General features: G+C 30.6%; 1 protein-coding gene and 1 long non-coding RNA gene across 2 annotated transcripts; one reads left to right on the top strand and one right to left on the bottom strand.

Moving 5' to 3' along the window:
- LOC109128101 lies at positions 4,492-6,012 on the bottom strand. Its single transcript, XR_002034555.1, has 3 exons — positions 5,760-6,012; positions 4,892-5,483; positions 4,492-4,813 (listed from the first exon to the last, which is right to left on the bottom strand). It is a non-coding gene; the product is annotated as an uncharacterized LOC109128101 (long non-coding RNA).
- Positions 11,533-12,451, top strand: LOC109127924 (pentatricopeptide repeat-containing protein At4g22760-like). Its single transcript, XM_019233524.1, has 3 exons — positions 11,533-11,605; positions 11,830-12,110; positions 12,230-12,451. The coding sequence occupies exons 1-3, from the start codon at positions 11,533-11,535 to the stop codon at positions 12,449-12,451; spliced, it is 576 nt and encodes a 191-aa protein (XP_019089069.1).

The following is a 15,866-nucleotide window of genomic DNA, read 5'->3' as shown; positions in this document are numbered from 1 at the left end:
AAAAGGTAAGTGTCTTGTACCATTAGTAGGTTTTTTTTAACCGTTCTCCTTTTTTCCAATTCATCAAGTGATAAATTATACATCAAATTATTCTAATATTTATGATAGAAGTATTAATGCGCATGCAGTATATTCTTTCTTTTTAAACTAAAGATGCATAGTTTAAAATTATGCTTATACACTTCCGTAACTAATCTTTCTATTATTTTAATGAAAACATGCTAATTTCCAATATAAAACCATACCTTTTAATATATTAATATGATAACATTATTGTTTTTTCTATCCTAAGTAACATTCCTTCAATATATATATAAATATCAATAACTCAATAGCTAAAGATGACACATCATTAATTTTATTTAAATAAATTTACATTGAAGATGTAATATATATATATATATATATATATATATTGTACCAAACACACACATATATATTGTATATACACAGTGAAATTAATTACTTTTAAGTAGTCTCTTTATTAGTTTTCAGCAATAATATTAACACATATTGACGACTATATATGCTAATATTTATTTCCTTTATTGGGTTTTACCATATCAAAATCATGTTGACAAAATTAAATATAAAAAAGGCTAAGCTAAATATATTTTTGAATTAACATATAATGTTCACATTCTAGTTAATTCTATACTCTTTAAGTACATGCAAATATTATATTTTCTTAATAAAACTAATATATAACATAATATGTTAAATATATATATATGCTTAGCATTGTTTTCTCACAGGTAATTTGATACTGACGGTTAGATATGGGAATTAGAATAATTTGCTTTCTTTGGTTGATATTAACGCTCTCATGGCATGTAATTTGGTTTGGTAAAACTCTACCATATTTAAAAGAGCAAAAATTATATTATTTAACTATTACTTTTAGTGGTTACGAATATAATAATCTAACTATGATTTAGTATGTGAGAACATTTTTTTACCCTAACATAATCGAATCAACTCAATTAGAAATATTTAATATTTAATATTGGTGGTGCTAGTAAAAAAAATTGATAATACAATAAAAGCTAATAGTATTTCATATTTATATTAATGTCCATCCAATATCATAATCAATAAGAGGAAGACAATTTGATTCAGTCAAATTTTTTATTTTATGTTTCTGGCCGAAATTTTTATCAAACAGACTAAAAAGTTGGTACAAACAATACTATTGAATGTTATACATATACTCGTATTATTTTAAAGTCAAGACTAATACTGACTGTAAGAAAACAATTCAAAAACCCAATTATCAAAAATATTGGAAATCGCCAAAACTCCTATGACACGTGGAGTAGGATCGTTTCATTCAACTTGCATATTCAAAAGTGATAATATTACAAAAAAATAAAAATAATAAATTGTAAAATTGATCAATATTCGGTTCCCGCACGTAATATAGGTAAGTCCGTTACAGTAAAATCTCTATAAATTTAGTAATGTTATGATTTTTTTTTTTGTCAACAATGTTAAGACTTTGATATTTTTATTAATTTATATTGATATTATAAAATAATTCTTATTAACTGATAGATGAATGTTTTTGTTAATTTTTATTGTTATTTTGTTTTTGAAAAAAATGTTCATTGAATCATTTCAAAAATAAGATTACTCTTTTGATGTTACAAATTTTATAGTTATGTAATTGAAATATTAATGTTTAAAAACAATTTTTTAACAAATTACAAATATATAGATAAATTCACTTAGACACATGATATACATAAATTCAAATTTATCATTAATGACCTTAATCGTCATATTTTTATAGTTTATAATATTATTAAAAACGAAAATGATGCATATTTGGAACTGAAATTTTTAAACAAATTTGATTATTTTTATGACATGTTATAGATTGTACTACAATATTATAATTTGAAAATGCAGCGTAACAAATATTTTGTAGAGATGAGCTCTATAAGAAAATTTAATTTATCAACATGTAAGAATCTTGGTCAATTTTAACTTGATCAATTACCTAGAGAAAATTCAAAAAATTCTCCAAAAAGCGAATTGACTTTGGATTAATTGGATTGCTTTATTATGCGACTATTATGTGGTAATCTTTGATACAGGTAGTGCGGATCTCTTCGTACCTAGTACGATTGGATGGAAAGTCCAGGAGGCTAGTAAATATGATTCATCCAAATCACTAACTTACATACATAATGATATGGCTCATTGATATATATATATATATATTAATTTATCCATTCTTTAATACCAACAGTTATATCTAACATTAGATTTTATAGGTGAACCTGCTCAACTCACTTATTATGCAAATCTTGTTATTGGTATCCTTAGCCAAGATGACATAATAGTTGGTGATGTTACTAAAGAAAAACAAGTAAGAATAATAAATGTTTTTTTTTCTTTTTTTTTATATTAACTTATTACTGAAGTTTTTAGTTCAATTTATGGATCATTTATAAACATCATATAATAAGTTAACATAAAAACATCATATGACCATTTAGTTCAATTTATGGATCTCCAATTTAAACATGATATTTTCTTGGATTCAGGAAAATAGGATCATAATACATATTATTTTATCTAATTAATCGACTTTTAGATATTTTCTCATTTTAACATGTTTTTGCAAGTTTGAAGTTAGATGAGCTACAAAAAAACGTGTGTCTTGTATCACTTAAATTATATCACAAAACTAAGTAATGTTATTTTAAATCACTTATTTATAAATGAAGTAAATATATATGACTTAGCATCATTTATATTAACTAATATTTTAATTAACTTGTTTGACATCAATTAAATAAAATTGATACAATTTTTAATAGTTTGTATCACTTTTAAAAAATGATATAAAGTAAAAATTTACATCATTTAGATAATTGATGTATCTATTAATTTTTGGTAAAATCGTTTTGATAAACGATACATTTAGAAAATTGATGTGAAAATAAATTATACTATTAACATAATATACACATTTAGTTTTTAGAATACGTAAACAAAATAAAATAATAATAAAGATTTTTTATTAGCTAGTTAATAGTGGTAAGGATCGAACTTTAGTCTATTATCCACCGTTCATAGATTAAATCCAACGGATAAGATATTTTTTCTTTTTCTATTTTTGTCAAAGCTTCTCCTTTTTTCTTGTTGTCATCAAAACTTCTTCGCTTCCATATTCTCTTTTGTCGTTTTCCTTTCTCACAACTTCTCCTTCCTCACATCATATCATTCGTTCTTCTCTTTAATCTCATTGTATCATAGTAATTTTGTGGTCATTAGGTTTGGCATGTTTGATGGCCATTGTTGTCCTAATGACCATAAACAATGGCCAAGATATCTTTGGTCTTGGTAGAAATCACAAACAAAGAAACATGTTTGACCAATGATATCTTGGCCATTGTTTGTGGTAATGGACCAAAGTAATTTTCTCCTAATGACCACAAACAATGGCCAAGATATCATTGGTCTTGGTAGAAATCAATACTTCTATATGTTTATTTGTAGTTCTTTTGTAACATGTAAGAATGAAATAAGAGTAACAAATTGATGATAGTGAAGAACACAAAAGTGTTAAGAAAAAATTATTACTGATTATTGTAAAAATAATATTATAACTACGTGCATTCTTCTTATATAGAGAGAGCTGATCAATCTAAATTTCTAAAACTAGAAGAACAAACATAAATATTAACATTTATCAATAATCTTTTAATTTTTTTTAATATCATATATTTTAGATTTTCAAATTTCAACTTTATCATCTCAAGTCAACCATCAATTTAGGTAGATCTCTAATTCTCCATCTTCCAATATTGACAACTTTCACGCTTTGCTCAACTTGTTTGAGTCTTACTGTTTATAATGGAGAGAGGAAAATAATGTTTTCTCAACGTTTAAATGTTAAATCTGTTCAGCTAAAGACTTGGAAGATTCAAAGGACCATAGTTTTATTTGTTTTGTGACAATTAAACGAGGGGCCATAATTTTAAGAGGAGAAAAATGTGACCAATACCATTAAAAAAATGAAATAAATGTATTAGCATCGTGATCAAATGAAAAATACTCCCTTTGTCTCACAAAGATTGAAGTTTTAGAGAATTTTTTTTGTCCTAACAAGATTGATGTTTTGAATATTTTTAATAAATTTTTGTTTTAATGATTACTGATGCTGTAGAGTGTATGGAGTGTAAAAGTGGGAAGGTGGGAAAGTGAAAAAGTATTAGAAAAATAAATCATATATTCTCTCTGTCTTAATATGTGTGTAAAATCCTAAACTTCAATCTTTGTGAGACAGAGGGAGTATATACTAGTATACAAACTAGAAGAACAAACATAAATATTACATGAAGCAATGGACCAAAGTAATTTTCTCCTAATGACCACAAACAATGGCCAAGATATCATTGGTCTTGGTAGAAATCAATACTTCTATATGTTTATTTGTAGTTCTTTTGTAACATGTAAGAATGAAATAAGAGTAACAAATTGATGTAAGAGTAACAAATTATATTCACTTACTTCAATCTTTGTGAGCCAATCCATTTACGAGTAGACCAATGATATCTTGGCCATTGTTTTCCTTTCTCACAACTTCTCCTTCCTCACATCATATTCTAAGTAATAGAAATAATCAAAATAAGTGATATCTTGGCCATTGTTTCAAAGGTGAAGGCTACTCTACTCCTACCGACCAACGTCACTGTGTTAACAGTGTGGCTCTCAAATTCGCTGGTGCTGATTCTTCCAAATAATCATCCATCGGACCACTTTATCTCAAATAAAAGAATCTATTCTATGATTCCAGCACCTGAGATTGAGAAAAACTAGTCAGTAGACGACCTGCAAACAGTCTTGAATGATGCAAGAGAGAGAATGAGCTTTTAACCTATTGGAGTTGGGAGATTGAAAAGAGAAACAGCAGCTAGGCCAAAGACGAAACCTAGGAGAGGCTTAATGAGATATTGTCCAACATATCGACTTACGACAAAGGAACAATACCTTTAGCAACCCCCATATACTACTAGAGGATAGATCCAAAAGAAAGGAAATCATTATTTTTGTTTTTTTCACAAATCAAGTAGCCAGATGCATAAACATGCATTCCAACCAAAATCTCCAGAAAATGGATTCACCAACAGAGCCAATCCATTTACTTGTGTCTCACCCGTATGAGTAAAGCATGATCAGGCTTCTTCCTTGAAGTTGCCATTGCAATAAAGAAAATGTCAAGAGCCCACAATCAAATGTCAAAAGGAATGGCATCGGAGACCCAAACCGGTAAGAGTCCATAAAACAACAACAACAACAACAACAACATCTACATACATGATCAACTGATTAAAAATCTTCAAACAACATTAAGGTTCCGTAGATTGTATAGCCCACTGGAGCATTTCCGACAAAGTATGTGTGAGTGAGGTTTGTCAGTAGTAGTACGTAGCTCCAAATGGCCCACAGGAGCATTTCTCCAGATTTTTCTTGATTCATTGAATTCAAATATGCAAATGTGAAGAGTAGTATATCAGTTCTTAGTACACTAGATTGATCCAAAACAAAACAAGCAATACAAAACGATAAAACCAACCCTTTTGTGAACATATATATATAAGCTGGGATCGGATCATACTCAGATACTAACAAAATAGAGATCCGTTGGATATATCTACTAGAGGTTGCGTTGAATATATATATACTCCCAACCGCCCAATAATCCAGAAGAAGATTGAAACAAAAGGTTAACTTCAAAATCTCACATGTGCTCCTTCGGATAGTTCCACAATCAACGCAAGTCCTCTTGGTATCACCACAACTCCAACGATTAGGGATCGAATCTGTGGGCATAAATCGCTTAAATCCGAGTTCGATCATGAGAGAGGGACAGAGAGTCTCTGTTCGATTAATCCGATAGATAGAGAGATGGAATCGCCCAGAAATTGTGAATCGGAGAAGAGGAAGAGGAAGATAAATTTTGGGCAAGAAGAGATATTATTATTTGTGTATCGCAGAAATTTTTGGGCAACATAAGAGAAAAAATAAAAAAAAATTGATAGCCCTAATCACTGATGGCTAAAGTAAGTAAAAAAAAAAAGAAGTCAATATCAAATTCAAAGATAGAAAAACAAAAACAAAAAAACAAACAAAAAACGCATGTAAATTTGGTTGAAAATTTGGTTGAAAATTTTAAACGCATGTAAACGCATGTAAGATAGAACAAGAAGAATGGTTGAAAATTTGGTAGTATTTTGGTGTACATGTACATTTGCCATGTTTCATGCAATTCTGGTTTTAATAGGGTATGAATTATATAGGTTTCACGTTCTAATCAATATCTATATATAGATCAGCAGCAAACTTCTAAAAGGTAAATATGCAATTCCCTCTCTCTCTTACTTTTTTAAAAATCTTTTAAGTAACTTGTAATCTTGTAGGTGTCTTGGACCATTCGTAGATTTTTTTTTTAAAAAATTTTTGTTTTTTCTTAAACCGTTCTCATTTTTTTTTTTTCATTTTATCAAATTATATATTATACATCAAATTATTATAATATTTATGATATAAGTATTGTTAGGCACATATTCATTCTTTATTTTTTAAACTAGAGATGCATACTTTAAAAGTATGCTTATACACTCCAGTAAGTGTCCCATATAAAAACCCACCTACCTTTTCAATTTAATATGATGACTTCATTCTATCCTAAGTAAAATTTTATTATTATTATTATCATTGTTCCTTTTACTTTTTAAAAAAAAAATATTTGTATTTTCATGATTAGTAATTTCGTTTTTCTTATATCACTTTTCAAAAACAGATTATTTTAAATTAAATTAATTATATATTCTTTTCGTTATTTAGATTTAAATTTTGTAATACTTTTTCTGTCATTATTCTTTAATTGTTTTGTTGATATTTTGTATATATTTATTAAAGATAATTATCAATAGTTAATTTTATTTGACTATAAATTTACATTGACCAAGTTTCTTACATGTTGATCAGCTAGCATGGGAATGAAAATAAATCATCTTGTTTTGTTGATGCTAATGGGGCAAATAGTAAATGCTTCCATTAGGATTGGCTTAAAAACAAAACCCTATCTTGAAAACTCGATTTTTGGATGTTCCCATAGAGTTGAATTTAATCGACTGTTTTCAAGATATGGTTTTGTTTTTAAACTTATTCTGATGGAAGCATTTGCTATTTGCCTCATTAGCAACAACAAAACAAGATGATTTATTTTCATTCCTATGCTAGCTGATCAACATGTCAGAAACTTGGTCAATGTAAATTTATATTCAAATAAAATTCACTATCGATTTATATTGCTAATTATCTTCAATAAATATATACAACATATCAACAAAACAATTAAAGAATAATGAACAGAAAAAAGTATTACAAAAATTTAAATCTAAATATCGAAAAGAATATATAATTAATTTTAAATAATCTGTTTTTGAAAAGTGATAAGAGAAAATGAAAATTACTAATCATGAAAACACAAGTAAATTAACATAAAAGTAAAAGGAACAATGTCAATAATAATAATAAAAATTTACTTAGGATAGAATGATGTCATCATATTAGATTGAAAAGGTATGTGGTTTTTTATATGGTAAACTTACGGGAGTGTATAAGCATAATTTTAAACTATGCATCTCTAGTTTAAAAAAAGAAAGAATGAATATGTGCCTAACAATATGTATCATAAATATTATAATAATTTGACGTATAATATATAATTTGATAAAATGAAAAAAAAAAAAGAGAATGGTTTAAGAAAAAACAAATTTTAAAAAAAATAATAATAATAATCTATGAATGGTCCAAGACACTTACCTTTATATATATGATGTTTGTGTCCCACCAATTAACCTAGTAAATAGAAATAAAAAGAATATATTTAGATAAAGATGTATACTTACAAGATTACGGGGGTGTTTTAAAACAATGATTTTGGAGAATTCTATGGGATTTAAGAAATTTGGAATTTTGATAGATTTTAGGGAAGTTGATATGATTTATGGTAAAATTCTTTCAAATCCCACCTAAAACCATGAGATTTGGATTTCTGTATTTTTAACTAAACAAATCCTCTTAAATCCTCCAGAATTCCTAAAACTTATTAAAATCCAAATCCACAAACTGTTTTGAATAACAGTGGATTTTAAAGTAGATTTTTAAATCATCAGTTCAATAACAGTGGATTTCAGAAGACATTTTAAAATCCATGATTGAATAACATAAGATTTGTAACTTTTATACAAATCACCTAAAATGTCAAGTTGAATACATCCCCCTACAAGTTACTTAAAAGATTTAAAAGAGAGAGAGAATTGCATATTTACCTTTTATGAACTTTTAGAGATAAAATTTAGAAGTTTGCTGCTGATCTATTTATAGATATATACAAGTTACCTTTAAATATATATATATATATATATATATATTAATTTATTTACTCTTTAATACCTACAGATATATCTAACATTAGATTTTACAGGTGAACCCGCTCAACTCACTTATTATGCAAATAGTGTTATTGGTTTCCTTAGCCAAGATAACATAATAGTTGGTGATATTACTATAGAAAAACAAGTAAAAATAATTAATATTTTTTCTTTTTTTATGTTAATATCAATTTAACAAATGTAAAACACTTCTGACATTTTCTTTATTTTTTTTCTCTTCTAAATATCACAATTAAATATGATTTACTTTTCCTTTTTTCTTATTAAAAAACTATTGTCATTGGAAAATGAATCAATATAATTAAGTTTTTTGTTATAATGTTACACAGGTATAAAATTTTAGAAAAAGGTGGTGTTGAAAAAAAAATATTCTCAATGTGATTGAAATATTATGACAAAAATGATGCTGAAAATGGAGCAGTTATATTTGGTGGATTCGACTCGACTCACTTTATAGGGGACCACACATATGTCCTACTCTCTGTCACCGCTCCTAAATATTTTTGGGAGTTTGACATGGGGGAGATCTTTAATTGAAGGAAGGCAAACTGGACATTGCATAAACGGCTGTTCTGCTATTGTTGATTCTGGCAATACTGTCATATGTTGTCCATCGGTAAATAAATAAATAAATATAATATATATATATATATATATATATATATTGTATCCTGTTTGTTTGTTGTTGATTTGAAAATTAACAATTTTCCTTTTCTATTATCATAGGTTGTAATTAGAAAGATTTATAAAGCTATTGGGCCGGAAAATATACTACCTTCTATCACTGGAAAATGAATCAATATAATGAAGTTTTAAGCTATATTGTAACATTCACGTCCAAACTTCAAAACAATATAATAAAGGTACAAATGCAAAGTTTAATTTTTAAGGTACAAATGCAATTCTCTCTCATTTTCTTTAATATTAAATAACTTGTATAAGTGTATGTATGCATCTTTATGATTCTACCTTATTTTATTAGGCTAATTGGAACACATACATCATATATATACAAAAAGGTAAGTATTTTGGACCATTCATAGATTTCTTTATGGTTTTTTTTTGTCTTAAACCGTTCTCATTTTTTTCACTTCATAAAGTGATAATTATACATCACATTATTTAAATATTTTATGATATAAATATTAATACATCACATAATCTTCTTTTTAAAAACTAAAGATGCATAGTTTAAGTAAAATTATTTTCTTTTTTTCTCACTATTTATTTTATGTTTTTGTTATTTTATTTGTATTTTCATATTAGTAATTTTCATTTTTCTCGTATCAATTCTTTTAAAAGCTCATTTAAAATTAATGATATATTATTTTATTTATTTCAATTTAAGTTTTTGTAATACAGTTTTATGTCATTCTTATTCAATTTTTTTTTTGATATCTTGTATATATGTATATTTATCAAAGATAAGTATCAATATAATGCAATAGCTATATATGTCACACAATTATTTTATTTGAATAAATTTAACTTGAAAATATGTATATATAATTTACATTGATGATATATATATATATATATATTGTACCAAACACACACACTTACATATATGTATATATGATATTATACGTGAAATTATTTACTTTTTAGTAGTCTTGTAATTAGTTTTCAGCAATAGATATTAACATATATTAACGACTACATGCTAATATTTATTTCTTTAATTGGTTTTTTACCATATCAAAATCATGTTGACAAAAGTAAAGATAAAAAAGGACTAAGCTAAAGATATTTTCGAATAACATGTGAAATTAATTACTTTTAAGTAGTCTCGTAATTAGTTTTCAGCAATAAATATTAACACATATTGACGACTAATATTTATTCCTTTAATTGGTTTCTACTATATCATCAAGATCATGTTGACAAAAGTAAAGATAAAAAAGGACTAAGCTAAAGATATTTTCGAATAACATGTGAAATTAATTACTTTTAAGTAGTCTCGTAATTAGTTTTCAGCAATAAATATTAACACATATTGACGACTAATATTTATTCCTTTAATTGGTTTCTACTATATCATCAAGATCATGTTGACAAAAGTAAAGATAAAAAAGACTAAACTAAAGATATTTTCGAATAACATGTGAAATTAATTACTTTTAAGTAGTCTCGTAATTAGTTTTCAGCAATAAATATTAACACATATTGACGACTAATATTTATTCCTTTAATTGGTTTCTACTATATCATCAAGATCATGTTGACAAAAGTAAAGATAAAAAAGACTAAACTAAAGATATTTTCGAATAACATGTGAAATTAATTACTTTTAAGTAGTCTCGTAATTAGTTTTCAGCAATAAATATTAACACATATTGACGAGTACTTATTAATATTTATTCCTTTAATTGGTTTCTACTATATCATCAAGATCATGTTGACAAAAGTAAATGACAAAAGTAAAGATAAAAAAGGACTAAGGTAAATATATTTTTGAATAACATATAATGTTTACATATCTAGTTGTAATTCTATACTCTTTAAATACATACAAATATTTTATTTTTTTAATGAAACTATATAAGTATAAAATAGCTACGCTTAGCATTCGGTTTCTCACATGTAATTTGATATCGACATTAAGCTAGGGAATCAAAACAAATTACTTTGTCTAATCGATGTTAATGCTCTCATGGCAAGGTGAAGGATAAAATGCAAACGCTGCCATGAAGATATTACGTAAGAACCAAATCAAATTTGGGGAATAGTTTCTTAAACTCAACAATATTTAAAACAACAAAAAACTATTATTGTCAACAAAAAAAAATTCTACTACAAAGATAATAGTCTAACGAGGATTTAACAGGTGGGACAGTTTTTTACACTATTATAATTGAATAAAACTCGCTGAAGTTTATGGGTGGTAAATAAACCAATGCGTATTAGATTGGTTAGGTTGGATTAAATTACTATACTATTCTGTCTAGTCTTGGATTTTGCTTTAGACGGGTGCCAAGACAAACCTTCTAGCCAAAAGAGAGTATTTGAGAAAGTTTCTTGGGAAGTGCAAAAACCCAGAACAGGTTCATAGCAGATGAGTGAGTGTCCGTCGATATCGCCGCTGACGCCTCACATTCCGCGACCACCGTCGATATCGTCGTTCCCACGTTCATCAATCTTTTCTCTTGTGGTTTCGTTGATTCATTTTCAAAGGTCTCTCACCATCTCCGATTAGATTGGAAATCGAAATTGCGCTTTCTATATATAACAGTGCTGTAAATAGGAACTGAGCCATTAACAGAGCATTAGAAGGAGAGTGCTTTCTTTGAATTTGGGTTTTCTTTTGGTGTGTGTTGGTTTTTGAATTTTACTTTTGGGTGTTGAATTTTAGAAGTTGGTTTCTCAAATGTTGGATTCGAAGCTGAGGTTCTTCCTTCAAAGATACTTGTGAACCGCTTTAACCATCTTGAGTCCATCTTGGTCCACCAAACTCTTCAGTTGAGTAAAGAGTTCTCTAGAAATGTTGTAAACTATGTCAAAAGAATCCTCAAGGGGTTTAATGGTCTGGATTCTTTCTCTTGGGGATGTCTTGTTCGGTTCTTGAGCCAGCATAGGAAGTTTAAAGAAACGGTTGCCGTGTACATCGAAATGCACAACTCGGAGTTTCTCCAAGTTCACATGCTATAACCTCAGTGTTAAGAGCTTGTGGTAAGATAGAGAACGTGACTGATGGCAACTTCATTCATGCTCAGGTGCTTAAAAACGGATTATGTGGGTGTGTTTATGTTCAGACAGGTCTGGTGGGTTTGTATTCAAGACTCGGTTACATTGAGATGGCAAAGAGGGCGTTTGATGATATTGCTGAGAAGAACACAGTTTCGTGGAACTCGCTTTTACAGGGGTATTTGGAAAGTGGGAATCTGGATGAAGCTCGTAGAGTCTTTGACAAGATTCCAGAGAAAGATGTTGTGCTATGGAATCTGATAATCTCGAGCTATGCCAAAAAAAGGTGACATGGGCAATGCATGCTCTTTGTTTCTGGCGATGCCTTTGAAAAGCCCAGCTTCTTGGAACATTTTGATTGGCGGGTATGTGAATTGCAAGGAAATGAAACTAGCAAGAACCTATTTCGATACAATGACTCAGAAGAATAGTGTTTCTTGGATTACACAAATTAAATCGGGTGAACGTGAGTACGTATGGCATAAGGGACGTCGACCGCACCATTCATTTAATGTCTTTTTTAAGAATCCCAAAAGTTCTTTCTTTCAACAGTGAAACTGAAAACAAACCTCGGACCAATCTCAGCCACACACACTACTCTTCTCGGGTAAAACAAGTTGTCATAGACAGTAAGCATGTGTACAATCAGTTACAATCAGCAAGCATGTGCAAGCATGATGATATAGAGACAAAGTAATGCATTTTTGTGTGCTTAACTAACCGTCAATGCTTGCTATAACACAGTCTTGTCAACCAAAGTACTCATGTGCGTGTGATCTTGTGGAAACTGGCTCCATGGTCTCATCTCCACTCATGCAAACACTAGAGAAGAGTCAGAAAACCAAGAGTTTGGATTGAAGATATGATTTGCCAAAAAGAAGCCTCAAGGAGATATTTCTAATCAACTGTAAGCCATGTGAACATCTGATCCAACTGAAAACACTCAATAGAATCAGGTCAGGTGAGTCAATGTACGCAACATTTAAGCAACGATGCCTTATATCTATTACATGCATTGTGTTTCCATCATTTTTCTCTGTTGCATATAAACTAGTTTTTAATCTTGATGTGTATTGTTTTCCTTACGCATTGCATCATTTCTAACATGACCAAAATGTACTCTCACTCACCTCCATTCTCATGACTGTGATCAGCCTTTTCTTAACTTACTTCTACAACCCGCTTTAGCTTCACAATATCAGTGTGATCTTCATTCAGAACTCTAGGAACAGAAACACAAAAAGAAACATCTTCTCCTATGTTTTCGTTGCTCATGACCTCATCGTTCTCACCATACATGTTGTATAACATCATCAATATTAACCGAAACTCCCGGAAACAAATCATATCAGAAGAACCCAAACTGGGAATCAATAAGAGAACAGAACATGGAGCAGAACAGAGAAGCAAGCAAAACTGAGTTTGGCATTAATGACTTATTGATGACATTGTAATAGACGACCTCTCATGTGGGTCAGGAGAGTACATAATATAAAAAGGCTAGGGAGCTTAACCATTGAGCATTCATAGAGGGGCAGTGTTGCACCAGGTGAAGGAGACGGTGCTTCACCTTTTCGTAGCGGCGGACATTGCTTGAGGCAATTTTCTGGTTCGGTGAAAGGGAAGCAAACGGTAATATCTTCGATACAGCACAAAAACTCGAGTTGCCATGGCTCTCCCATAAAGTGTTGAAAGCATCTTTCTATTCCCTTTGGATGATCGGGATCTTCGCCTTGACCTACAAACATTAGGTCAAAAGTTTGATCATGTGGCAACAATGAATTGAATCTTATGGGATCTGAAGTAAAAAAAGGATTGAATCACTTCTTACAATTGTGGAGGCCGAAAAGAGAGACGATAATGAGAATGATAACCAAACTGTTACGACCCATCTTTATTTGATTTTCTCTACTGATGCTACTTTCTTCTATCAAATAAATGTTGTTGACGCTTGGAGTTGCAAATACATATATATATATACTAGGAGTTGTCCCATGCTACGCACAGGCTTATCTTCATATTTGTTCAATTGATATTTTTTTTAATTGTTAGATTTTCATCTGTTTAATTGAGAATAAAAACAAAGGATGTGTGAATTTTTTGAGTTTGCCTTAATTCTCTCACACATCTTCGACGCCGGTGAGGCTTCCGTCCGCCAGCGTCGGGAATTTCTGATCTTTATTTCCCTCTCTATCTCCTTGTACTATCCTAGATCAAAGTCTCAATCTTTTTTTCCCTTTTTATTTTCCCTTTTGAACCACTCCTCTTCCCTTCCAAAGAACCCAAATCGCAGTAAAGGTTCGTTCGCCATCTTCTTCAAAATGAGCACGAGTTTGGCGAATCCCACTCTATGCTCCATTGTCTCAACCTCTCTGTCGGCGACATCAGAGTCCAATGGTCCATACACCTTTAGATCCGGAATGCTTGTCGTCTCTGAAGAACCCTCTCCTCCTTTGCCACCTGAATCTTGCGAAACGGAGACGGCGCCGAGGGAATTCAATGACTTCGTCAGAGAAACGACTCTCCTCTGTTACTCGACTCCCGCCTCAAGTAGAACCGAACATGCTTCCAATAGAGAGACTGAAACTACTTTCTCTCTCTTCCGGCAGTCCCCGCGCTTCCACACCTCCCGGATCTCCCACAGTATCTTTCCGATCTGTGGGCTCGAACCCTAATCCTTTTCTCGGTCTGCAAGCATCCCAAGTGTTACTGCCCAATTCTCAAAAGCCCAGGTTATCTCTATCGGTCCTCTTGTTATCTGAAAAACATTGCCTATGGCCATTGTTAGCTCTCTTTGTTTGAAGACTGCATTGTAGACTACAGTTGCTAGAGTGTTTTGGATGTACCGAGTTGATGTTAGACCCCTGGTTATTGCTCAGTTAGTGTCATTGTTTGCTGGGTATCCTAACTGTTTTTGCTACCAATAACCCATAGGATCAAGCTTGCTTCAACACTTTCCTTGACAATCCGATTACATGCTTTGTGTGGATTTCTTTCTCTTTGGAAAATGGCGCCATATGAGAGAGAACCCACCTGTATTGTTCCTTTTTGTCATATTTTTCTGGCTTGTTCTTAGTTATCCCCCCCGTGTGGTTTGATGGTCAAGGCTTGCAGCTTCTTGGTCTTTTTCCCTGGAGTCCAATGTGCTCACTCGACGAAGCAAAGCAACCTGCTTTCAGTGCCACCTACAAGAACCGTACCCTGTCTGTGGTATCAACACCCCATCAGTAATTGTCTGCCTCTCATGTTTCAATACCAATCCGACTACCTGCTTTGTGTGGACTCCTTTATCTCATTGGCTATGGGCGCCATCTGAGAGAGAACCCACCTGCACCGTTACAGATTGAAATATCCTTCTGGCAATATATGGCTTTTGATCCCTCCATTTGGTCTGATTATTTTGCTTTGCAGGCTTTTGGTCTTTCGCCCGGTACGTTAATGACCTCATCCGACATAGCTACGCAATAAATCTTCAGCTTCATCACCACCACCGATCTGTTCACTACCGAATCTTTGTCAATGCTTTGCTTTTGCAATGGCACCTCACTCCGGGTGAGATCTTGGCCTATGATTCTCCTTTCAATGTCAAAGTGTCGTACAACCATGACAATCATGTCGTCCTTTGAGTCCCTCAAGGATGATCAATCAAGCAACCATGATCTCACATGCTTCAAACTACTTCTAAGTACTTGTTTCAAAGCTCTC

The sequence above is a fragment of the Camelina sativa genome, chromosome 12, assembly GCF_000633955.1.
Source record: "Camelina sativa cultivar DH55 chromosome 12, Cs, whole genome shotgun sequence".
Taxonomy (NCBI): domain Eukaryota; kingdom Viridiplantae; phylum Streptophyta; class Magnoliopsida; order Brassicales; family Brassicaceae; genus Camelina; species Camelina sativa.
The sequence above is the reverse complement of the archived record's forward strand: the minus strand, read 5'-3'. Positions and strand labels throughout refer to the sequence as shown.